The sequence below is a fragment of the Rhinoraja longicauda genome, chromosome 32 (genome assembly GCF_053455715.1).
Source record: "Rhinoraja longicauda isolate Sanriku21f chromosome 32, sRhiLon1.1, whole genome shotgun sequence".
NCBI classification, from domain to species: Eukaryota; Metazoa; Chordata; class Chondrichthyes; order Rajiformes; family Arhynchobatidae; genus Rhinoraja; species Rhinoraja longicauda.
Window position 1 is genome coordinate 11,734,223 of NC_135984.1, and position 25,070 is coordinate 11,759,292.

The 25,070-nt window shown below is 45.0% G+C and overlaps 2 protein-coding genes across 2 annotated transcripts in view; one reads left to right on the forward strand and one right to left on the reverse strand.

Moving 5' to 3' along the window:
• Positions 1-994, reverse strand: part of bace1 (beta-secretase 1) — a 131,189-nt gene extending 130,195 nt beyond the window's left edge. The window contains exon 1 of the mRNA XM_078426675.1: positions 351-994. Within this exon, the coding sequence (XP_078282801.1) occupies positions 351-605 (255 nt within the window). The 5' untranslated portion in view covers positions 606-994. The remainder of the gene's footprint in view (positions 1-350) is intronic.
• Positions 995-3,561: 2,567 nt separating this feature from the next.
• Positions 3,562-25,070, forward strand: part of cep164 (centrosomal protein 164) — a 161,332-nt gene continuing 139,823 nt past the window's right edge. The window contains exons 1-2 of the mRNA XM_078426641.1: positions 3,562-3,704; positions 22,925-23,034. Coding sequence (XP_078282767.1) covers positions 22,953-23,034 — 82 coding nt within the window. The 5' untranslated portion in view covers positions 3,562-3,704; positions 22,925-22,952. The remainder of the gene's footprint in view (positions 3,705-22,924; positions 23,035-25,070) is intronic.

The following is a 25,070-nucleotide window of genomic DNA, read 5'->3' on the forward strand; positions in this document are numbered from 1 at the left end:
ACTACACGAAACGCAACGATGCGTTCAGATGAGATTTATGTCATGGTACCGTAGAAAATGATTGGACTTACACTCTCATTTATGCCAGAAGCAGATGGGAACCATATGTACTACTGTCAAAACAAAAAGGTACGATTCTGTATAATTCACAAAAGATGGAAAGGAAAGGTATCGCCCGAGAACACAAATGATTTACCATAGGAATTACAACTCACATTAAATATATCCAGCATAATTACTATATACTATGATTACCTGTTATTGCCATTATTATTAGACACAATTTAATGCGGAAAACACAACAGATGCCATTATTGATCTCAAACATTACCAAAAGCCCCCATTCTTACCTTCTGAGGAGGTGTTCCTATTGTCATCTCCACATAATACCCCTGCCCGGATTTCCCTCTGAGGTTATCAACCATTTCCATAAAATTGATACTTTGTCTCCGGTCAGTTCCATCAGCAGCTCTAGGCATCCTGCCGGAGGTCCCGATGTGGTTTTTCAGAGGGACTCTGATCCCAGACGGCTCTCCATTGCAAAGCAGCCACACAGTCAAAGAGCAAGCCAGCAGCGCAAAACGAGAAACGGGACAAGATTTCATTTCGACCACACTTTCTCTGCCTCGCTTTCTTCTCTTCTCTCTCAAGAAAGGCAAGTGCAAATGCACAGCAGCTGCCTCCAAAAAAATATATTTATTCAACCCCCCTCTCGACCTACATTGAGAGATTTAGAAGAAAGCCAAACGCGCGGCGTCGGATGCTTCATTGATGGATTTATTTGGAGTGAAAGGAAAAGGCATCCTTCAATAAAAAAGGCAAAGAGTAAAACATAATCACTCTTTTGCGTTTAAGGATCTCCGCGAAGAGCCTGGTAAGCCGCAGCAAATGCCATTATTTTGCATTGTTCTGTTGTTTTAGGTGGTGGTTCAGAGTTTGACAGAAATAAACGGGGATGGGTTTGCAAGAGCGGAGCTTGAACAGTCTTCCCTACTTCAGCGGAAGAACTAGTGTGGATGCAATTAGATGCGGGAATGACGCTGGGAAATGAAGGAGGAGCAATGCTCATCAAGCTCCCTGGGTGTTGTAGTTTTGCATTTTCTCTGCTCCAACGTTGGAGTCGCTTCTGTGGGAGCCAGTGCCTCCTCCTGGCTTTCACCACTCCTTGCACTCTAGACAAGTGCAAAATGATTCAGTCCACAACAGCATTGTAGGGTGCAAGCTGCTAAATCCTCTGCAACTAAATGTTTTGCACACTCCTTTTTGCATTCTGAAAGGTTTGCAGCCAGACTGTCAGGATGTTTCTGGGTTCACCCACTCAAATCCCTTTCTATCTGTAGATAGACACAAAATGCTGGAGTAACTCAGTGGGACAAGGCAGCATCTCTGGAGGGTCGAGACCGTTCTTAAGACTGAGATTCAGGGGAGAGAGAAACTAGAGATCCCGAAGGGTAAGATGTGAAAACGACAGATCAAAGCAGACGCTGGTCAAGGAAAAGTAGATTGGTTCATTGTTAGCTAAGGGGGAGATAACAACGAGGCATAAGAGAGTGAAGTGTTTTATTGTCATATGTCCCAGATAGAACAATGAAATTCTTACTTGCAGCAGCACAACAGAATATGTGAACATAGTACACTGTAAATAATATAATAAATGAGAAAAAAAGTTCAGTGTGTGCATATATGTATATATATATACCCACACACACTGAACTATATATATATATATACATATATATATACACACATACATATAAAAAATAATCAATTCAATTCAAACAAAAGTATTCAATTCAATCCATATCATATGTGATAGGAGCAGAATGAGGCCATTCGGCCCATCAAGTCTACTCCGCCATTCAATCATGACTGATCTATCTCTCCCTCCTAACCCCATTCTCCTGCCTTCTCCCCATAATCTCTGACCCTAGTACTAATCAAGAAAACCAATTCAATTCAATAATAGTACAAAAAGACAAAACCAATGATGCCAAATCAGTAGTTCAGAGTTAATTTGGAGGTTGAGGTGTTTAATAGCCTGATGACTGTAGGGAAGAAACTGTTCTTGAACCTGGATGTTACAGTTTTCAGGCTCCTATATCATCTTCCCGATGGCAGGAGTGAAATGAATGTGTGGCCAGGGTGGTGTGGGTTTCTGGTGATGCTAGCTGCCCTTTTTGAGGCAGCGATTCCTGTAAATCCCCTTTGATGGTTCTGGTTCTGGTTGATTACTGCGCAAACACCGCATAAGTGGTGATCTCGCGCAGGTCGGAGTGAGTAGACCAAGTTGAGGAGATCTAGTTGCTCAATCCCCTTTTTAAATGACTTAACATCGGGAGCAGCACGTGTGTTGGTTCCCTTCCCTTATCGTCCTTGGGTAAAGGGAATATTGGTAACAAAGTTTATTGAAATTTAGTGAGTTGATGATGTAGGGACCGGTATTTTGTCTTGTTTCCTGGCAGTTGGTGCTCTGGGATGATGAGGATTTGATGGCGTGATTTTGTGAATCTCCTTGTAAATTGCAATAAGTCTGAGCCTGATTCTGTGGAGCTAAGGTATCCCATCTGAGAGAAATCAGCATATTATTCACGCTTGATTTGCGCTTGTAGTCATTACATACAAAACGGGCTGCTCAGCGTTGTACTTTCTCCAGGGTGATCATGTTCTTGTTGTGAAAGGATCCCATCTGGGCTCCACAATTCTCCAATTTGGGCCTAACCAAAGACTTGTAGGCTCTCTCTTTGACGGATGAACTACATGCATGAAAATTTATTTTAAGAAGGCCGAGTTTTATTTACTTTGTTAGACACTTGACTAATATGTGGGGAGGTCAGAACCCATGATAGACACAAAAAACTAAAGTAATTCAGCGGGACTGGCGGAACCCATGATGGACGAGGCAGTGTTCACAACTTTTTGCAGTTTTCTTCACTCCCGGGCATTCAAGTTGTCAAATCAGTCCGTGATGCAACCAGTCAATATGCTCTCTATTGTAAAATTAATCAGGAGGACGGTGAAACTAGCCAGAGAACTAGGCTGTGGGGAATGGACGGAGAGAAAGGGAAAGCAAGGGTTACTTGAAGTTGGAAAAATTAATCTTCATACCACTGGGTTGCAAGCTGCTTTTCTATCTAGCCCATCTGAATGAGTCTGAAGAAGGGTCTCGACCCGAAACATCACCCATTCCTTCTCTCCTGAGATGCTGCCTGACGTGCTGAGTTACTCCAGCATTTTGTGAAATAAATACCTTCGATTTGTGCCAGCATCTGCAGTTATTTTCTTACACTATCCCATCCCAAGTTATTTCCAATGAGGAAACTACAACTCCCAGCAGGCTCCATCGCGCTTGCGTAATGGTTTTCATGACGCCTAGGGCCGGAAATGGAGGGCGGGAACACCACGAACTTGATTGACAGTTATGCGAACCATACAGAGCACGGGGTGAAGGTAACTGACAGGAGCTTTGTCCAATGGACGCAGAGGCCGGAGTTGGGGGCGGGCGTTTGAGTTGCGGCACCGGAAGTAGTTGGTGCAGTTGTTGTTGTTGTCGTCTGATCCACAGTTATCCCGTTAGGGAGGTAGTGGTGGCGGAGCGGGGCTGGCGTCGCTTGGCCTGGCCTGGCCGTGGCCCCGAGGGCGCTGGAGCCCGGCCACCGTGCACGGTCTATTGTAGACACCTCTCTCCGGCCCGTGCCTCAGCTCAGGTAAGCGGCGCACGGTTGCTATGTTACCGCCGGCGGTTGGAGCAGCGGCCCGGAGCGGAGGCGGCTCATCACCCCACAGCCTGGAGCCCCTCTACCCGGCTCAACCCCCCTCCCCTGGAACCCCCTACCCGGCTCAACCCCCCTCCCCTGGAACCCCCTTCAACTCATCCCGCCCCCCCTGGAACCCTCTACCCGGCTCAACCCCCCTCCCCTGGAACCCTCTACCCGGCTCAACCCCCCTCCCCTGGAACCCTCTACCCGGCTCAACCCCCCTCCCCTGGAACCCCCTTCATGGCTCAACCCCCCTCCCCTGGAATCCCCTTCATGGCTCAACCCCCTCCCCTGGAACCCTTTTCCCGGCTCAACCCCCCTCTCCTGGAACCCCCCTCCCTGGAACCCTCTACCCGGCTCAACCCTCCTCCCCTGGAACCCTCTACCCGGCTCAACCCTCCTCCCCTGGAACCCCCTTCAACTCATCCCGCCCCCTCCCCTCCCCTGGAGCCCCCTCCATGGCTCATTCAACCACCTCCCCCGGACACCCCCCCCCCCCCCATCATTACTCCCCCCGAAGCCCCCACCCCACCCAACCGCAGCTGACAACCACCACCCTCCACTTTCCGACCATCCTCTGCAGCTCTTTCCCTGCATCTGCTGCTGACAGCTCCCCCAACATACACAACATACAACATCCCTTACACACTGGTTATGTAAGAAAATAACTGCAGATGCTGGTACAAATCGAAGGTATTTATTCACAAAATGCTGGAACAGCTCAGTAGGTCAGGCAGCATCTCAGGAGAGAAGGCATGGGTGACGTTTCGGGTCACTCCCCTCCCCCCCCCACACACACACCAGAGGTAACAATATTCCCCCATCCCTGTGACCTACCATACAGGCCATTGACAGGCCGATCCCCATACCTGTGGCTTTTTCAGACCAATTCCCCCTCTGCCTCCTTATATGTGGCTTAACAGATCGAGTTGTTTAACAGATCGTGAGTTAATCCACAGTTGAACCCTCGACATTCAATGACAAATCTGCCCATATCTATTTTACTGTGTGGCTAAATCTACAGTAATCTCATTTGAAGCTCCATTTCTTAACACCTTGCAGCTAAATTGCCCAAAATGTAACTGTGCAGCTATACCTCTGCTCGCCTAAATGCAATGGCTGATCCCGATGTCCTAATCTTCATCAATGAGATCTCCAGCAGTTTAACATATCAAGGTTAAGCTACCAACAACTTATTTCCCCTTTCCAGGACCTAACATCAAACCCCATTGAAAAGCTTTACACCCCAGAATGTAACATGCAGCTGCAAAGCCTCCCTGACTTTGAAAATCTCAGCTGTTCCACTCCCCCAAAGCTAAACTACATCCAATAGCCAAATCTCCAAAATCCCCACCCCACTTCCTAATGTCTCCAATGTCAAACCTTCCCTCATCTCACCTCCACAACTATTAATTCTCCATCCGACCACCCCATGTGACCATTTCATTTGCAAACTGTTCCTGAAACTAACACTGAAATGGCACCCATGCCATCACCCATGTACTCTGCCCCATACTGCACTCGACACATTTTCCTGCCAACTTGAACACAGCTGTGCCTATTTCTCTGTCCATGTTACTTGCTCATTCTCCACTTTCACCTCCACTTGGCTAATCTTTCTTAGTCTCACTCCTATAACAAGCCCTTTAGTTCCTTTGTTGAAACTGCAGATGCTAGTTTACAAAAAAAAAAAGCAACAAAGTGCATGAGTATTTCAGCAGGTCAGACAGCATCCCTAGAGAACATGGATAGGTGCTATTTCAGGTCAGGACTCTTCAGATTGGTGGAGGGGGGTGGAATGGAAGCTGGAAGAGAGGAGCGGTAGACAATGCCTGGCAGATAATAGGCGAGGGCCCCTTTGATCCCCTCCTCTCTTGCCCATCTCTGTTGCTTCCCACTAAACAAATCCCTGTTTTGTCACAATTTGTTCCCTTACTTTTTTCTCCTACCCTCCCCAGCTCTCTCCTTCTGCAGCACAATCGTCATCATCTTCTTTGGGCATTCTCTGTTTTTGAAATATTGTGCTAGTTGTAGTTCTGAATCATTCATAAAAAGCAGACTTAATAGGATGCTTTTATCTTTAAGCATTTGTTTTTAATTGAGTACTCCTCAAATCTCTGTATTTAGACAGTTGAATGCACAGCCAAATATTTTATGGTTGATCTCCAAGTTGATGAGCATTTCCATTTTATAATTGCCTTTGAAATGTCATTGCTAATAATTTGACATTTTTCCCATGCAAACTAATTGGATAATGTTGTCAAATGACACTGGCAGTGGTGCTGGGCAGAATGGATTCTGGAGGCAGAGCAGGAGCGCATATTGGAAATTTGGGGGAAGAGTTGAATTTACATGCCAGCTGCCAGGATCCTGAGCTGTGGAATACTCCTCGGAAAACCCTCCGTTTCTCCATTTTAAATGTTCCTTCAGACCTTGCCCTTTCACAATGCTTTTGACCTATCCTATTATTTCCTCATGTGGCTTGTTTTTGCACCTTATTTAATTGCTCCTATGAAGCAACTCGGGACCCTTTAAAAGCACCTTATGAATGCAGGTCATGGTTAATCAGGTATGTTAGAAAGCAAGACATAATTTTTGTCACAAATAATTTACTTTTGCAATTTACAACATTTGCAGAGTAATGTTATTACTCTGCACATTATTCCCTTTATCACGTAAATTCCCCCGGTGTGGGACGAATAAAGGAATATATTCTTATTATGTATCTGTAGATCGGGGATGGGTGGATTACAATCATGTATTGTCTTTCCACTAACTGATTAGCACGCAACAAAAACTTTTCACTGTACCTCGGTACACGTGACAATAAACTAAATTAATGCATAGACTAATGCATAGGAAACATGAGGAGCTCTAGACGGTTCTTCTGTGGCTCATGTAGAAGCAAGGAACAATAAGTGAATAGGTTACACTTGTTTAAATACATCTAATTCTTTGCGAAACTCCGGAGTTCAAATAAGGATTGTGTCCTTCCAAAAGCTAAAAGTATAGGTGTCAGGGGTTATGGGGAGAAGGCAAGAGAATGGGGTTAGGAGGGAGAGACAGATCAGCCACGATTGAATGGCAGAGTAGACTTGATGGGCTGAATGGCCTAATTCAGCTCCTATCGCTAATGAACATGAACTAAAACCAACACTTGCGTATTATGTATCCAAAAACTGTATATACTTTAGATAAGATTCACGACCCAAAACCATTTCCCTCCACAGATACTGTCTGTCCCACTGAATTCTACTAACAGTTTTTGTTTTGCCAAAAATTGCAGAATCTGTGGTCTCTTGTGTCTTTATTAAATAACATCTGGTTTATATTTTCATTTGCACAATGATGCTTGTTTCTATGGTCACAGGCTCGCTCTGTTATACGTAATGGCACCAGCTGCAGGGCTTTGCATTAAACAGACAGGGTGATACTTCCTGGTAAAGTACACTTGTATTTGTTGGGTGAGATTAGATTATTTGCAATGTATTCAGTAGTCAATGTTTCTGCTGCTTCTTGCCATTTGAATTTATTGTCATTAGCGTGGGAGATTAGGCTCGATAGAATGAATTTGGAGCGGATGTTTCCACTAGAGGGAGAGTAGGACCAGAGGCCATAGCCTCAGAATAGGACGTGCCTTTAGAAAGGAGATGAGTAGGAACTTTTTTAGTCAGACGGTGGTGAATCTGTGGAATCAATTGCCACAGGGGGCTGTGGAGGCCAAGGCAATGGATATTGTTAAGGCGGAGATTGATTGATTAGTAAGGGTGTCGGGGTTATGGGGCAAAGGCAGGAGAATGGGGTTGAGTAGGAGAGATTGATCAGCCATGTTTGAATGGCAGAGTAGACTTGATGGGCAGATTGACCAAATTCTGCTCCTAGAACTAATGAACTCTTGAGATAAGTAGAAGCTATGGAGCTATAATACAATGTCACCCGAAGTGGAGAAAATTACATTCAAAGGTATATATTAAAAATCCTAACTGCTCATTTTAAAAAACAGATCATTATATAACCACCCTTTTCATTGAGCATCAGTAATTACATGCTTGTGTGGTTTTCTTGTTGACAATCAATGAACGTGATTGTTCAATAGAGTGCTGAGCCAGTTTTGGTAAATATGGACAAATAGTACAGGTTCAATTGGTTTTAATCCCTTTGATGGCTTCTTGCTCCATGGTAACAGGAAGAGTTCAATGTCTAGCATTTCTGATTTTATTTTTGTAGTGTTTCTTAAACATAAACCATAGCTTGGTTCAAGATAAGCATATGACTCGCCTGGAATGACATCACAAAGCCACTTTGACATTACAGAACAATGTCAATTGACTTTCCACTCACAAGAAAAATTTCTGACAAAAAAATGTTTCTCCAGAGCTGTAAACAGAATATTAAATGGGAGGGGTGTTTAATTATTTGTTCATTTATTATACAATTAACAAAAAGTATTAGTAATAACACAGGAATAATCAAATTGTTGGAATTATAAAATAACAGTAGGTTCTCTGCATTACTCAAGACGCGATGTATGGAAGGATTCTGCACCAATATTCTTCATGAAAACTGTTTAATAATGGTAAAATAAATTTGTTGATACAATTTGACAACTGTTTGCATTTATGTTGCTTTGTAAAATGCTACAGGGTGTTTTACAAGATCATACATTAGACAAAATATAACAAATTGGAAATATTGGGAGATGTACAACAATGAAAAAACATGGGCAAATAATTTAGACACTAGACAATAGGTGCAGGAGTAGGTCATTCGGCCCTTCGAGCCAGCACCGAATGTGATCATGGCTGATCATTCTCAATCAGTACCCCGTTCCTGCTTTCTCCCCATACCCCTGACTCCGCTATCCTTAAGAGCTCTATCTAGCTCTCTCTTGAATGTATTCAGAGAATTGGCCTCCACTGCCCTCTGAGGCAGAGAATTCCACAGATTCACAACTCTCTGACTGAAAAAGTTTTTCCTCATCTCTCTTCTAAATGGCCTACCCCTTATTCTTAAACTGTGGCCCCTGGTTCTGGACTCCCCCAACATTGGGAACATGTTTCCTGCCTCTAATGTGTCCAACCCCTTAATAATCTTATACGTTTCGATAAGATCCCCTCTCATCCTTCTAAATTCCAGTGTATACAAGCCTAGTCGCTCCAATCTTTCAACATATGACAGTCCCGCCATTCCGGAAATTAACCTAGTAAACCTACGCAGCATGCCCTCAATAGCAAGAATATCCTTCCTCAAATTTGGAGACCAAAACTGCACACAGTACTCCAGGTGCGGTCTCACTAGGGCCCTGTACAACTGCAGAAGGACCTCTTTGCTCCTATACTCAACTCCTCTTGTTATGAAGGCCAACATTTCATTGGCTTTCTTCACTGCCTGCTGTACCTGCATGCTTCCTTTCAGTGACTGATGCACTAGGACACCCAGATCACGTTGTACGTCCCCTTTTCCTAACTTGACACCATTCAGATAATAATCTGCCTTCCTATTCTTACCACCAAAGTGGATAACCTCACACTTATCCACATTAAACTGCATCTGCCAAGCATCCGCCCACTCACACAACCTGTCCAAGTCACCCTGCAACCTTATAGCATCTTCCTCACAGTTCACACTGCCACCCAGCTTTGTATCATCTGCAAATTTGCTAATGGTACTTTTAATCCCTTCATCCAAGTCATTGATGTATATTGTAAATAGCTGCGGTCCTAACACCGAGCCTTGCGGTACCCCACTAGTCACTGCCTGCCATTCTGAAAGGGACCCATTTATCCCCACTCTTTGCTTTCTGTCTGTCAACCAACTTTCTATCCGTCAGTACCCTACCTCCAATACCATGTGCTCTAATTTTGCCCACCAATCTCCTATGTGGGACCTTGTCGAAGGCTTTCTGAAAGTCGAGGTACACCACATCCACCGGCTCTCCCCTGTCAATTTTCCTAGTTACATCCTCAAAAAATTCCAGTAGATTAGTCAAACATGATTTCCCCTTGCTTTAATTTGCTTTAAAGGGACTTGTTAATGTAGATCGGCATAGAAGCCCAAAGCAACAGGAAGAATGGCCAGTTGACATCTCTCTCCGCTCAAAGAAATCATCCTATTTTTTTCACAAGCAAAGCACAGAAACAGACCCTTTGGCCAAACTTGCACTTCTTGACCAAGATGCCCCATCTGTGCTATTCCTAACTGCCCACGTTTGGCCCATATCGCTCTAAGCCTTTACTGTCCATGTATATCAATTTGTGCAACCGTGGTGAACTGTATTGAAGCTAAAACTTCAGATGAGGCCTAATTTGACTCGTAATAGACAATAGGTGCAGGAGTAGGCCATTCGGCCCTTCGAGCCATTCAATGTGATCATGGCTGATCATTCTCAATCAGTACCGCGTTCCTGCCTTCTCCCCATACCCCCTGAGGTTTAAGGTTTAACCTCGCATGCCTTTCTATTCTTTGTTGAAAAAAGAGCCATGCACTCTTTTAACAACTTTGAACTTCTCCCGTTTTCAACTTTTGTTAAATGCATTTTAGGTTTCTTGAGTCTTGGACAAATTCTGTAAAATTGCTTCATTAATTTTATATTGTCTCTCCTCTTTATCCTATTAAACTGACATTTATCAGTCCTTGTAAAGCAGTTGTTCTATGCCCTCTTGGGCTTCTATAATTGTTATTCCTCAGTTCTTTGCTATCTGCAGTCTTTGAAATTGCCCAAAACCCACCCTTGACCAAACATTGCATGGTGGTAATGTAAATTAAATTGCTGTCACACTCCCAGGAGGAAGTAATGACAAACCACTTAATAGGAATAAAGTATAGATTGCCATTCCTTTGTAATCGCTGGGTCAATGTACAGGAAATACATACTCAACAACACTTTAGGAGTACCTCTATCACGAGGCCATTATTAAAACGCCAGCCCATTAAATTGTCAAGGACAGTTCAGTGTAACCCTGTCACCAATGCTCATATCCTGCGAATGAAACAAAATACTGTATCAAAAACGTGTGGCAGTGGAGTGTGCAGTCACTACACTTGTCCAACTGCAGAACTACTACGCCCTCTGCTGGTAGACCTACATATTATGGCTGAATGGTAGATCTGTAATTTTCTAGTGTGTATTGCTGCATTGTAAATTTGCTTACGTCCGACTTGGAAACCTGTGGGTATGATAGGCACCACTGCTCAATCTTTTCTGCTATGAAATATCGGTTTTCACAATTTACTCCTGCACTCTGATACAGTGACATTAATTATTAAATGTGCTCAGGTGTAACATATTTCAGTTGAAACAAGAAACAGTAGTTATGAACTAGTGCCCATGGTAACTGGAGGTTACTTGAGGAATCGGGGAGTAGAATCACTGAGTAGGAAAATCTCAGCTTTTGTGTTTTGTGCAGGTACGTGACACCACATCCCCTCCTCCTGATACTGTAATCTTTGAATCAGACCTGAATTTAAAACTGGTCAAGGCTTGCAAAGCAGTACAACTCGACATTCAATTAATAGTTTATTGTACTTAAATATCACGCCAAATCTGTTGTTTTATTTAGTACACTGTTTTAGTTTTAAGTATTTCTCGGACGTGTAGTCTTTTAAGTCAAGTTAATTTTGATCACCATTTGTATCAGTGATCACCAAGGAAACTTGTTGTTCTGGATCAAATATGTTTGCAAGATTATTTTGAATCCTTTTATAGTATAAACATCACACCCTTGATAGATTCATTGTATCAACGTTGTCTTGCGTCGACTGTGAGTCTCGGAATGGTTGCTTTATATTAAGGATTAACTCCTGATCTCCCAATTTGCCTCGTTGCTGTTCTTGCATATTTTTATCTGCACATTGTTTGTAGTTGTAATACTACACACTGTATTGGATTATTTTTTTCTTTTTTTGTTGCTTTCATTACCTTAATGTACTTATGCATGGTATGATTTGATCTAATATCACACAAAAGGAGTTTTCACTTGTCTCAGGACATGGGACAATAATAAACCCATAATGGGTTGGTCTGCAGTCCCAGGAAGTATTATTCCATTTGATGTTCTAACCGATATCACACAAAGGAGATTTAATGGCAAAATTCTGGGTTTATCACTTTTTGAAGGTCATTGAACAGGTTTTACTTCAGCAACTATCTTATTATTAAAGTTCCCAAAGGCTTTTGAGAAGAAAGCCATATTTTGTAGAACCATGTCTGTTACTTCTCTGTGGATTTGTAAATCATGCAGCCAGACAGACCAAAAGAGCACTATGAAGGAAACAAACAATGAGATGTCAATAAATGCACATCATTGTGTGATCTAATCAGTGTGGAGTCCATTCTGCTTCTTTCTCTACATTTAAGTCTTCAGCATTTCACCGTATGCTTCAATGGTCCATTATAATTCCATTGGTTCCTCAAAGCATGCTGGGATATGATGCCTGGCCAGTTTTTGTGTGTCAAGGCCATAAAGTCTGACCCTTTAATTTTTATTTTAAATTGAATAGTGCTTGTTGCATATTTGGCAATGGCACCCAAGTTTAAACTTTGCAAATGATACTAGAATATGATGCTGACCAGACTGCCAAGATAATTAAGGTAGAGTCAAATCACTCAGCAGGTCAGGCAGCATCTCTGGAGAAACAGGTTGGGTGATGTTTTCGGTCGGAATCCTTCTTCAGACCCTGAAATTCTGACCCAAAATGTCACCCATCCTTTTCTCCAGAGATGCTGCCTGACCCCCCCTGAGTTACTCCAGCACTTTGTGTCTATCTTCTGCATAAACTCGCATCTGCAGTTACTTCCTACATATTTTGTCTGCTGAGATAATTAAAACTGGGCCAGAGAACTGCGTCAGATTGGAGTGGTTTCTGTTATCCTGCTAGCCTGAGGCTAACCTGTGGAAACTGTAGAGGGATCTGCCTTTCACGGATAGGCCTAGTCAGTCACACAATGAAACTTAACCACAGATGAAAAATCCCTCTCAAGCAGGACAACGCCAAGCCACACCATCATCTCCCGTAGATGAACGGATGCCAGAGAGAGGTAGCATCCTGAGGCGACAGTATGCTGGTAGAAACTGAGTGCGTAGTGCTTTCCATCCCTACACCAGTATTGTTGAGGTCTGTCATCTCTGTGTGGTCAGTAAGACGTACTGCATTTACATGGAAGATCAATACACAAAATACTTGCATTTAGAAACATAGAAAATAGGTGCAGGAGGAGGCCATTTGGCCCTTCGAGCCATTCATTGTGATCATGGCTGATCGTCCACAATCAATAACCCGTGCCTGCCTTCTCCCCGTATCACTTGATTCCCCTAGCCCCTAGAGCTCTATCTAACTCTCTCTTAAACCCATCCAGTGATTTGGCCTCCACTGCCCTCCAAATAAATACATTTATTTTATAACCGTTCTTGTGCAATTCTTTGGAGCCGAGGGCAACTTGCTTTCACTAGATTTCTGATGAACGCTGTGTGAAATCCACTGATTTCACTTCAGGGCAGGTGATGCTTCACAGGTGTCTTGTTCGGGATGATTTGTTCTCATTTGGCTAACTGTGCTATTTGCGCTTAGCTTCCACATGTTCCCCTTGTGGAGGACTGTGGTGCTCAGCACCTACCTTGCTTTTCCATTCTTAAAACTAATGGATTGGGATTCTCCCTGTTTTTTGCCCCCAAGGACACTTTGAGACCAGTCTTCAAGTTTGTTCTGTGTCTTCCAGAAAATGTCTTGTTGTGAAGGAGCATTAAGCAGGGTGATTGTTCAGAGTCTGGTATCAGTCACGAGGATGATAAAGTCTGCCAACTAAAGCTAGTTGAGCCTGATCAACCTGAGCCTAGGTTGTGGAAGGGTGCTGATATTTGTGTATCCTGCCAAATGGATTTAGATGATTTTGTGGACACGGCGTTGGTGGTACTATGCTTCCTGTAGATTATCCCAACAATCTAATAATGCATTCTAAGTCGGCCAGAAGCTTAGTGTTTGTTTTCATATCTTGGCCTTTGAACTCTTCTGTTGGCCAAAGGGCTTGTTGACAGTGGTACATAAGAACTCCAACTCCAACTTGGTGTACTTTATTATGAATGATTTTTTATTAGGACTATCGAACAAATGGAATTATAGTTATACAGGAATGGTCCTTTAGCCCACCGCATTGATGCCGGCCATTGTAGTTATCTACAGTCCTGTTTACCTGCATTCAGTCCACAGACTCCTATGTGCTGGTGGTTAAAGTTCTTGTCCAGACGCTTTCTAAATGTTGAGAGTGCCTGCCTCCACCACCTCTAGCCAGCACATTCCAGATTCCAGCCACTCTGAAACAATTTCTCCTGTAGATTCCATCTCTCATCTTATGCCAAAGACTTCCAAAAGATCAATTGCATGTATGAGACTCTTATATTTATAACAACGGACGGATTAGATACATAGCCTGTTTCAACATCAAAAGGTATTCCACTCTGTAATTTGGGAGTGATAATGGTGGATACAGAACTATGGAGCTATACAGCACAAACTTTTAGCCCAACTCGTCCATGCAAACCAAATTGCCTCACCAAGCCCTTTCAACTTGCTTATGCTGGTCTATATCCCTCCAAACCTTTCCTCTATTCTTGAAGTTGTCCATCTTTGTTTTAAATGAATGAATGAATAAGTTTATTGGCCAAGTATGCATATACAAGGAATGTGCCTTGGTGCTCCGCTCACAAATGACAACACAAACATACAGTTCACAATTAAAAATAAAGCATAAACACATCCAAACAATAAGGATACACCATTAAAGTGTAAACATGTGGGTGAAAATAAACCAGAGCAAAAAAGAGACTACAGCCTTTGGTTATTGAGTAGAACTATCACTCGTGGAAAAAAACTGTTTTTATGTCTGGCTGTGGCTGCTTTGACAGTCCGGAGTCGCCTTCCAGAGGGAAGTGCTTCAAATAGTTTGTGGCCAGGGTGAGAGGGGTCAGAGATGATCTTGCCCACTCGCTTCCTGGCCCTTGCAGTGTACAGTTCATCAATGGGGGGAAGGTTGCAGCCAACAACCTTCTCAGCTGTGCGAATGATCCGTTGCAGCTTCCAGATGTCGTGCTTGGTGGCTGAGCCAAACCAGACCATGATGGAGAAGGTGAGGACGGACTCAATGATGGCAGTATAGAATTGGACCATCATTGCCTGTGGCAGATTGTGTTTCCTCGGTTGCCGCAGGAAGTACATCCTCTGTTGGGCCTTTTTGACTGTGGAGAGGATGGTGGCCCCCCATTTAAGGTCCCTGGAGATGATGGTTCCAAGGAACTTAAATGACTCCACAGATGTGACTATGGTGTTGTTGATGGTGAGTGGGGGGAGGGGAGGGGAATCTCTTCAAAAGTCTACAATTAGTTCCACTGCCTTGAGCTCCAGGTTGTTGTGATGGCACCAGGACTTCAGTTGTGTCACTTCCCATCTGTTGGCAGGTTCCTCCCCATCCTAGATCAGTCTAATCAGGGTAGTGTCATCCGCAAACTTGAGCTTGACAGAGGAGTCTGTGGAGGTGCAATCGTTGGTGAAGAGAGAGTAAAGGAGTGGGGAGAGTAAGCAGCCTTGCGGTGCTCCTATGCTGAGGGTCTGCGAGTCCGAGATGTGCTTTCCCAGCCTCACATGCTGCTTCCTGTCCGTCAGGAAGTTGATGATCCACTGACAGAGAGGTTCAGGCACAGTCAGCTGGGAGAGTTTGTAGTGTAGTAGCTCTGGCACAATGGTGTTAAACGCAGAGCTAAAGTCCACAAACAGAATCCTTGCGGTCTAGGTGCTGGAGGATGAATTGCTGTAATGTTGTAATGAAATGTTGTAATTGTACCTGCCTCTATGACTTCTGATGGCAGCTCGTTCCGTATGCGCATCACTTTACAAAAAGGTTGCCTCTTGGATACCTTTTAAAACTTTCCCTCTCAGCTTAAACCTATCCCTTCTAGCTCTCCCTATACTGCAGAAAGACTGTGGCTAATCATCTTATCTATGCTCCTCATGATTTTATAAACCTTGATTAAGATCATCTTTCAGACTTCTGCCCTCCAGGGAATAAAGACCCAGCCTATCCAGTCCTTCATTATAACTCAAATGATCCAGACCCAACCTTGTAAATTTCCTCGACACCCTTTCCAGCTTAATGACATCCTTCCTATAGCAGAGTGACCAGAACTGCACACAGTGTCCCAAATATGGCCTCACCAATGTCGTGTGCAGCTGTGACATAATGTCCCAATTTCTTGTTCTGAATATCCTAACAAATGAAAGAAAGCATTATCAGAATTGTCTACCTTCAAAGCTTTACCCGAGTGCAGGGATCTTATTGAATGATAGGGCAAAGTTATGTCATCATAGAGTTGGCTTCTGCTCCTATTTCTTATTTTGTCCAAAACACACAGTACTGGAGCAACTGAGCGGCTCAGGCCGAACCTGGGGAGGTTAAGAGCCTTCTTCAGATAGATATGAGTAGGTGGGGGGGGGGGGGGGGGGGAAGAAAACTGGAAAAGAAAGGTCTGGGCAAGGCAAAGCCTGGCTAGTGGTGGGTGGAAAGAGGTCAGGGGGTTTTGATTCACAGGTGGAGTAAGTGAGAAAGGCTAGAGGAGAAAAGGAGACAAAAGGGTGTTAAATGACAGGGAAGGATGTGGATCTGGGCCTCTGAGAGGAATTTTATCAGTGGGTACAAAGTTTCTTTCAGGCCCCCTTCCCTTCTCCATTAATCATCCTGTTTTATCCACTACAGTTTTATGCCATGAGCTGTAGCCTGTAAGGCCAAAAAGGGTATGGAAGATGAGAGGGGTGGAATGGAGGTTGATTTTCTGCATTTGAGGTCTTGTGCCCCTATACTCCCTCCATATTAAATATAAATAAATATAAATAAAATAAAAGGATCAGAGAAGAAAGCACATTTGTTTTTAACATCTTTGTTTATGCTACAATACAGATAAGGAGAAAGAATTCACATTGAAACATCTTTTTTATTGCAATGCACATCAGATCATCAGAAGACATAATTATTAGTAAAAAGTAAAAAAAGGTAGATAGACAGTATTTACTTTAAAAAATAGCTTTTCTGGCCTTTTTGTGTGAAAAAAATTCAAATCACAGCATGAAAATTAATTGTTCTGGCAATGTTTGATTCAATACTTAGCCTGGCCAAATCCACAAGACGTTCCTGAGACATTGTAGACCTTAAATAATTCTTAATCAGCTTGAGTTTGCTAAATGACCTCTCTGCAGAAGCTCCTGTTGCCGGAATTGTTAATAGTATTCTTAAGCTAACACAAACATTTGGAAACGGGTCACAGCGTCTGTACTCTGTTCAGAACACTGAACTTTTAACAAGTTCAACAGATCTAATGGCTTTAACTGTGCATTCACAAAATTTACTTTATGTACTGCGGGTAAATGTTGCATTTCTTTTCCAAAATCATCACCGTTAAGGTCAGCAGGATATTGCTCTGATAAAGATAAAGCTTTTCTCTCCACATCACTTTCAGACATGGTGAGATATTTTCCACCATTCCCCCCTCCCCCTCCACTGTCCCCCCCCACCCCAACCCCCCTCCCCTCCATTCACCCACCCCATCCCCTCTCAATATCAACAGGCCTCACCCTACCGATCCATGGACCCATTGGCGGCGAAAGTGACTTACCTGTGCCCCGTGCTTGCAGCACTGATCGTTGGGAAGAGCGAGGGCAGCACCCCCCCCCCCTCCCCCCACGTGGGATTTGGACCAATCGGGCGTCAAGCGTATTTTTTTTAAAAAAAATTTTTTTTTCTAATGCAAGCTAATGTTTTTTTTAATGAGAAAACTTTAAATGAACGGGTTATTTTAATGGCTATTAAAAAGTCTATTCTGTGAAACAAACGGGTCTTTTAACAGCTTTTAAAATGAATTTTTTTTCCCGGGTTTTTTAACGTTTTTTTGAGATTTCAGGAAATTCCCCCTCCCCCCTCCTTTGGCTCCTCTGGCCTGGGTACGATGTACTCCCTGCACCCCCCCCCCCCCCCCCTCAGAAGCCCTGGTTTGGTTTTGTCGATGTAAAGGAGGCAAGAGATCCAAGGGTGACAAAGGAACTGAAGGAAATCCACATTAGGCAGGAAATGGTGTTGGGTAGACTGATGGGACTGAAGGCTGATAAATCCCCAGGGCCTGATGGTCTGCATCCCAGGGTACTTGAGGAGGTGGCGCTAGAAATTGTGGACGTATTGGTGATCATTTTCCAATGTTCTATAGATTCAGGATCAGTTCCAGTGGATTGGAGGGTAGCTAATGTTGTCCCACTTTTTAAGAAAGGAGGGAGAGAGAAAACGGGAAATTATAGACCAGTTAGTCTGACATCAGTGGTGGGGAAGATGCTGGAGTCAATTATAAAAGACAAAATTGTGGAGCATTTGGATAGTAGTAACAGGATCGTTCCGAGTCAGCATGGATTTACGAAGGGGAAATCATGCTTGACTAATCTTCTGGAATTCTTTGAGGATGTAACTAGGAAAATTGACAGGGGAGAGCCGGTGGATGTGGTGTACCTCGACTTTCAGAAAGCCTTCGACAAGGTCCCACATAGGAGATTAGTGGGCAAAATTAGAGCACATGGTATTGGGGGTAGGGTACTGACATGGATAGAAAATTGGTTGACAGACAGAAAGCAAAGAGTGGGGATAAATGGGTCCCTTTCAGAATGGCAGGCAGTGCCTAGTGGGGTACTGCAAGGCTCGGTGCTGGGACCGCAGCTATTTACAATATACATTAATGACTTGGATGAAGGGATTAAAAGTACCATTAGCAAATTTGCAGATGATACAAAGCAGGGTGGCAGTGTGAACTGTGAGGAAGATGCTATGAGGTTGCAGGGTGACTTGGACAGGTGTGAGTGGGCGGATGCATGGCAGATGCAGTTTAATGTGGATAAGTATCATATCATATCATATCATATCATATACATACAGCCGGAAACAGGCCTTTTCGGCCCTCCAAGTCCGTGCCGCCCAGTGATCCCCGTACATTAACACTATCCTACACCCACTAGGGACAATTTTTACATTTTACCCAGCCAATTAACCTACATGTGTGAGGTTATCCACTTTGGTGGTAAGAATAGGATGGCAGATTATTACCTGAATGGTGTCAAGTTAGGAAAAGGGGACAAAACAACGAGATCTGGGTGTCCTAGTGCATCAGTCACTGAAAGGAAACGTGCAGGTACAGCAGGCAGTGAAGAAAGCCAATGGAATGTTGGCCTTCATAACAAGAGGAGTTGAGTATAGGAGCAAAGAGGTCCTTCTGCAGTTGTACAGGGCCCTCGTGAGACCGCACCTGGAGTACTGCGTGCAGTTTTGGTCTCCAAATTTGAGGAAGGATATTCTTGCTATTGAGGGCGTGCAGCGTAGGTTTACTAGGTTAATTCCCGGAATGGCAGGACTGTCATATGTTGAAAGACTGGAGCGACTAGACTTGTATACACTGGAATTTAGAAGGATGAGAGGGGATCATATCGAAACATACAAGATTATTAAGGGGTTGGACACGTTAGAGGCAGGAAACATGTTCCCAATGTTGGGGGAGTCCAGAACCAGGGGCCACAGTTTAAGAACAAGGGGTAGGCCATTTAGAACGGAGATGAGGAAAAACTTTGTCAGTCAGAGAGTTGTAAATCTGTGGAATTCTCTGCCTCAGAAGGCAGTGGAGGCCAGTTCTCTGAATGCATTCAAGAGAGAGCTAAATAGAGCTCTTAAGGATAGCGGAGTCAGGGGGTATGGGGAGAAGGCAGGAACGGGGTACTGATTGAGAATGATCAGCCATGATCACATTGAATGGTGGTACAGGCTCGAGGGGCCGAATGGCCTACTCCTGCACCTATTGTCTATTGATACCTCCTTTTTACTTAAAATTGGCAAGACAAGATTTTTCATGCTTTGTATGGTTCAATTGTCTCAACCAAAAGAGCAATTAAATGATCCTCAATCATTTTTACAACTGATTCAATGGGAATATTCACTCATTAACAGATCCCGCATGGAGTAGTTTTGTGCACTGAAATTACACAACAATGCAATAGCAAACCTATTACCTTGTGTTTAAAATGCAACCATAATTCACCTACAACAAATAAATCATTATTGGTTAGAAAGCAATGGTCTATTTAGTCTAACATTCCTTTGCTGATAGAACAAAATAATTTAATAAACTTAAATGGTCGGCTCCACACTGAGACATCCATGCAGTAAAGGCTGCCAAATCCACATCCACAAACAATAGGATTAAGTAGGATTTGCAAGGTTACATGGATTATGTACCTAGCTCTCTCACACATTAAATTTATGGATACCACGGAGTTGTGCAGAATATTTGTTCCTCAACATGTCATGGCCGTTGAAAGTCAGAAACATTCACCGAGATTTTGAGAAACACTGCAAAGTAAGTGCAACATGTTGCACTCTTTTGAAGTACCAGCAAAAGGTAATCTTACCTAAAGACATGTCTTCAGCAATTTAAATTGTACTAAAAGCTGCACAATTTTCCCAAAAGAAAATATTGCGCGCAATAAACGTGGCCTTCAAAATGTTTCAAACCTCTAGAAGAAACTTTGAACAAGCTATAGAAAATGACAGGTTAAATAAGAAAAGTTGTTTCTGAGCAACGATATTGCCACCAACAAACACAGTGCGAATAGCTACTGCAGCCAACATAACACTGCATATGTTTAGTCTAAAAAGGCAAAGAATCGGCACTGGGTGAGGTAGGGGATTTGAATGAGATTTGTTTACTTCTGCAGTTTTGATTGAAATCAGCCAGTTACTGAGTTAGTTGACCTTTTTTTTCTTTGCCAGTCCTAAAGGTCTCTGTTGTACATTCCCAACTCTGGCTCCATCTTGAATCCATGCGATATACCCTGCCCCTGCCTTTAAATTTACTGGAAGGATAAATGTCAGTTCCTTCTTCCCAGTCAGAATCGAGTACCAGTTACACTCAAGATGACATTATGTAGACTTTCTCCGATTGCCAAAGGGACACTCAATTCTGTGCTGTCATGGGAAGACATTACACGGTGGACAGAGGAACAGTTCCAGCTTGCTTGAACAACTCTACTGGCACCCGGAGATTCCTAGACCATGGATATTGAGGGTCGCAACACCATGCTAAATGCTCTTTATCCCCCCCACCCCTACTCAGTCTATGATTGTTCTCGCCGATACAAAGGTATCCTGGCTTTCTCTCAAAATGTACCTCTTAACATCTCTGAAAGGGATCATTTAGCTTATTAATGTTTGTGGGGCTTTGCTGTGTGCAAATTTGTTTCAGTATATTTTTATAGTTCAACAGTGGCTACTCTCAAAAAGTATTTATTTGGTTTTGTAGATGTTTCTGTCATCCCAGGATTGAGAAAGGCATGTTTTCTAATTGCAAATCCTGATAATTATTGCAATTCTAAAAATTCTGTAAATCTAACTTATTTTTAATGTTAGTGTCTATCACTTTTCTGTATGTATTTAAAAACATTTTAATTGATTTTCCAGATTAATTTGTGAGGCATCATGCTGTACAGTACCATAAAGGGTCTGCCTGTCTTAATTAGTACTGCAGATTTTCCCTTCTTAATCCTAAGGTTACAAGTTAAAATCACACCTGAGAGACTTGAACACATGCTTCTGACAGCACTACAGTTAGTATTTAAGTGCTCTGCTGTCAGAAGTGCTGTCTTTCGAATTAAAAAATGAAGAAAGGCTCAGTTTGCACTTGCCACTGCTTTTGACTCTTATCACAAAGTACACTTCCAGTCCAGTTTCATTATCATCCCAACCTGACAAGAAATTGGGAAATCATCCTCCTCCAGTCATTGGAAAGCCATTCTCAACTCCACTGATACAAATATTAAAAATGTACTACATTATAACGTATTATAGAAATGTATAATAACGTGGTGGCACATGCATGCACGCAGTTCTGTGAAATATCAATTAAAAAGCATTTGAAAAATATACTGAACTTTACAGATACTGGTCAAAAATTATAAATTGGACTTTCAAAAGCAGGGGAATTGAAATAATTATAATGATATGCAATTGGAAAACATGCCTATTGTAATCTTGGGATGTCTAGAAAACCAAAAGGCTGCAAATATATATGTGTAAATGTATTTGTGTGCGTGTCTGTCTGTCCACACCATAACTTTGGTGCATCGCACAGCCAAAACGGTACACTGTAGCGCCACAACTTTTGCACCACCTTACTCCCCTCGCCTCTTGCCCGGCCCCGCCCCGGCAGAGACTCGCACGTCGGCGGTCAGCGTTGAACGCACGGGCACCGGTAAGTGCCTTTCGCAGCCAACGGGTCCACGGAGGGGAGTGGGCGCGGCAGCCGACTGGGTGGAGGGGAGGGTGGGGTTGGGGGGGGTGGCGGTAGGGGGGGGAGTGGGGGTGGAGGGAGGAGGGGGGTGGGGGAGGGGGGATAAGTGAGTGGGGGGAACAGTGGGGGTGGGGGGAAGGGGGACAGTGGGGGGGGGCAGGAAGGGGGACAGTGGGGGGGGGGCAGGAGAGAGTGGGGGTGGGGAGGAGGGGAGAGTGGGGGTGGGGGGAGGGTTGGGGTCAGGAGAGGGGGGGAATAGGGGTGGGGAGGGGAGAATGGGGATGGAGGCAGGGCTGTGGGGGTGGGGGTAGGGGAGGGACAATTGGGGGTGAGGTAAGGGGGATGGAGTGGGTCAGTGGGGAGCGGAGGGGGGGATAAGGGGCATTAAGTGGGGGGGTTGAGGGTGCTACACCAATACAGGAGAGGCTTTGAGTCCAGGGCTCACTCAGTGATGACACCTTCTCCCCTTCCCTGTTCCCCCTCCACGAGGAATGGGCCCAATGGGTTCACTTGGTCTAGTATGTTATAATTGGGATGTTTGTTGACTAGGCTGGGGTTTTCTCTAGTTAGGATGTATTTGTGCGCTTTATTATATGAGAAGCAACCTTTAAATAAAATGTGAGACATTCCTTTTGATATTTCAGAGAATAAATGTATTGACTTTGATTCTATTATCTTACTCTCGTCATCCTGAGCAGTCACATTAGCAGAACATTACCATTTAAATTAAAAGGAAATGTTTTTAATTTTAGTGTTTTAATTTTAGTGTTTTAATTTTACTTCTGTGGTTTAATTCACATAAGTTTGCTCTTTATTTTATAGGGAAGCACCGTCGCACTTTTAGACTGAAATGACAGCAACTGCACTTCGGATAGGGGACCAAATAATCCTTGAAGAGGATTACGATGAAAACTACACCCCGAGTGAACAAGGTACTTGAACTCCCATTTGCTAAGTACGCATATTTGCTGATTGAATCTTACACCCAACAAACAGTAGATGGATGAAGGTGTGGTAATAAAGCTCACTGGGCAAGAAAGACCAAGGGTTGTTTCCTTCAATATATTTGGCCAGAAACAGAACTGCATGGATAAGGTACATGTTGTGGCGGCGCCCGGGGGCTAGGCCACTCCCTTGGTCATTCCACTCGGCACTCAGTGGACGGGAGGGATTAGGTCACTTCCTGGGTCAGTTCCCTTGGGTCAGGTGGTCTGGGACTATAAAAGGTTTTGGGTGTGTCGACTCACGAGTTCTTGAGTGCGGTGTTTGGTGCCTTAGGTAATAAAGTATATTAACTACTCACCTGGCGTCTGGCCTGATTACCGCGGTGACCGCACCCACTACACTGGTGACCCCGACTTTCCCTCGCAAGTCGCGATGGACCCGAACGCGCTATTACCCGACTCTTCCAGTCAGCCGCCTCTGGACCCTGCCGCCCGCGCCGCTATCCACGCCGTGTCGGTGTGGCTGCCTCCATTGTGGACCGAGGACCCTGACTTCTGGTTTGACCAGGCCGAGGCACAGTTCGCCCTGCGGGGCATAACTGCCGACGCCACTAAGTACTTTCACGTGGTCAGCGCCCTCGACCCGGCCACCGCGCGCCCCGGCGACCGATAAGTACGTGGCCCTTAAAGCCTTCCTCCGTCAGCAGTTCGGCTTCTGCGAGGCCGAGCGGGCAACCCGGATCCTCCGAATGCCAGGCCTGGGTGACCGCCGCCCGTCGGTAGTACTGGCCGACATGCTGGCACTGCTGGGCGACTACGAGCACGGTTTCCTTTTCAAACATGTTTTCCTGATGCTGCTGCCGTCCGACCTCCGCCAGCAGCTCCTCCACGACCCGTTCCCCAACATGCAGGCGTTGGGCAGGCGCGCCGATGAGCTCATGATGGCCCGTCACCTGGCCCTCGACGCGTTGGAAGTCCATCCGATGGCCGACGACTACCCGCAGGTAGGGGCCTCGATCGCCCGCATTACTACCGCTCCCCGACAGCCTTCCCGACGGTATCCGGCTTCAGCAGCTCACCCAGCCGGCGGCGCGTCTTTTTCGCACGGCCCGCCTGCAGTTCCCCCACCCGCCACCGGAGGTCGCTGGTGGTCGGACCCGGGGGCCGCACGCAGCCCCCCGTGTTGTTCCCCCTTCGCGTGCTGACCTCCGCAGTGGCAACCGTGGTCCCCTCCTCGCCGCAGCCAACGGGACCTCAATCCGATCATATGGGGTGCGCACGATCTCCCTCAACTTCGGGGCGAGCAGCTTCTCGTGGCCATTCGTGATCGCGGATGTGTTCAAGCCGCTGCTGGGTGCGGATTTCCTACGGGCACATTCCCTGCTCGTGGACGTTAAGCGGCAGCGTTTAGTACACTCTGTCACTCTGCAGCCCATTTTCCTCCGTTTGGGTGATCCGGTCGTGCGTCCTGATGGGCCCCTGTCGTCCGTGGACGCCGCGTTCTCACGAATTCTGGCCGAATTCCCCGATATTCTGGACCCCCGGTTCCACTCCGCCGCCCAGAAGCATGGGGTGGTGCACCATATAACCACTACTGGCCCGCCCTTGTACGCCCGGGCGCGGCGTCTTCCACCGGACAAGCTCCGTCTCGCTCGGGAGGAGTTCCGCCTTATGGAGTCACTGGGGATCGTGCGCCGCTCAGACAGCCCGTGGGCGTCCCTGCTCCATATGGTCCCCAAGGCAGACGGTGGTTGGCTTCCTTGCGGGGATTACCGCCGGCTTAACGATGCCACAATCGCCGACAGGTATCCGGTCCCTCACATCCAGGATTTTAATGCACACCTGGCTGGCGCCACGGTATTTTCCAAGGTCGACCTGGTGCGTGGCTATAACCAGTTTCCAGTCCACCCCGACGACGTTCCCAAGACGGCAATCGTGACGCCATTTGGCCTTTTCGAATTCCTCCGCATGCCGTTCGGACTCAAGAACGCTGCACAAGCCTTTCAGCGGCTTATGGACTGCGT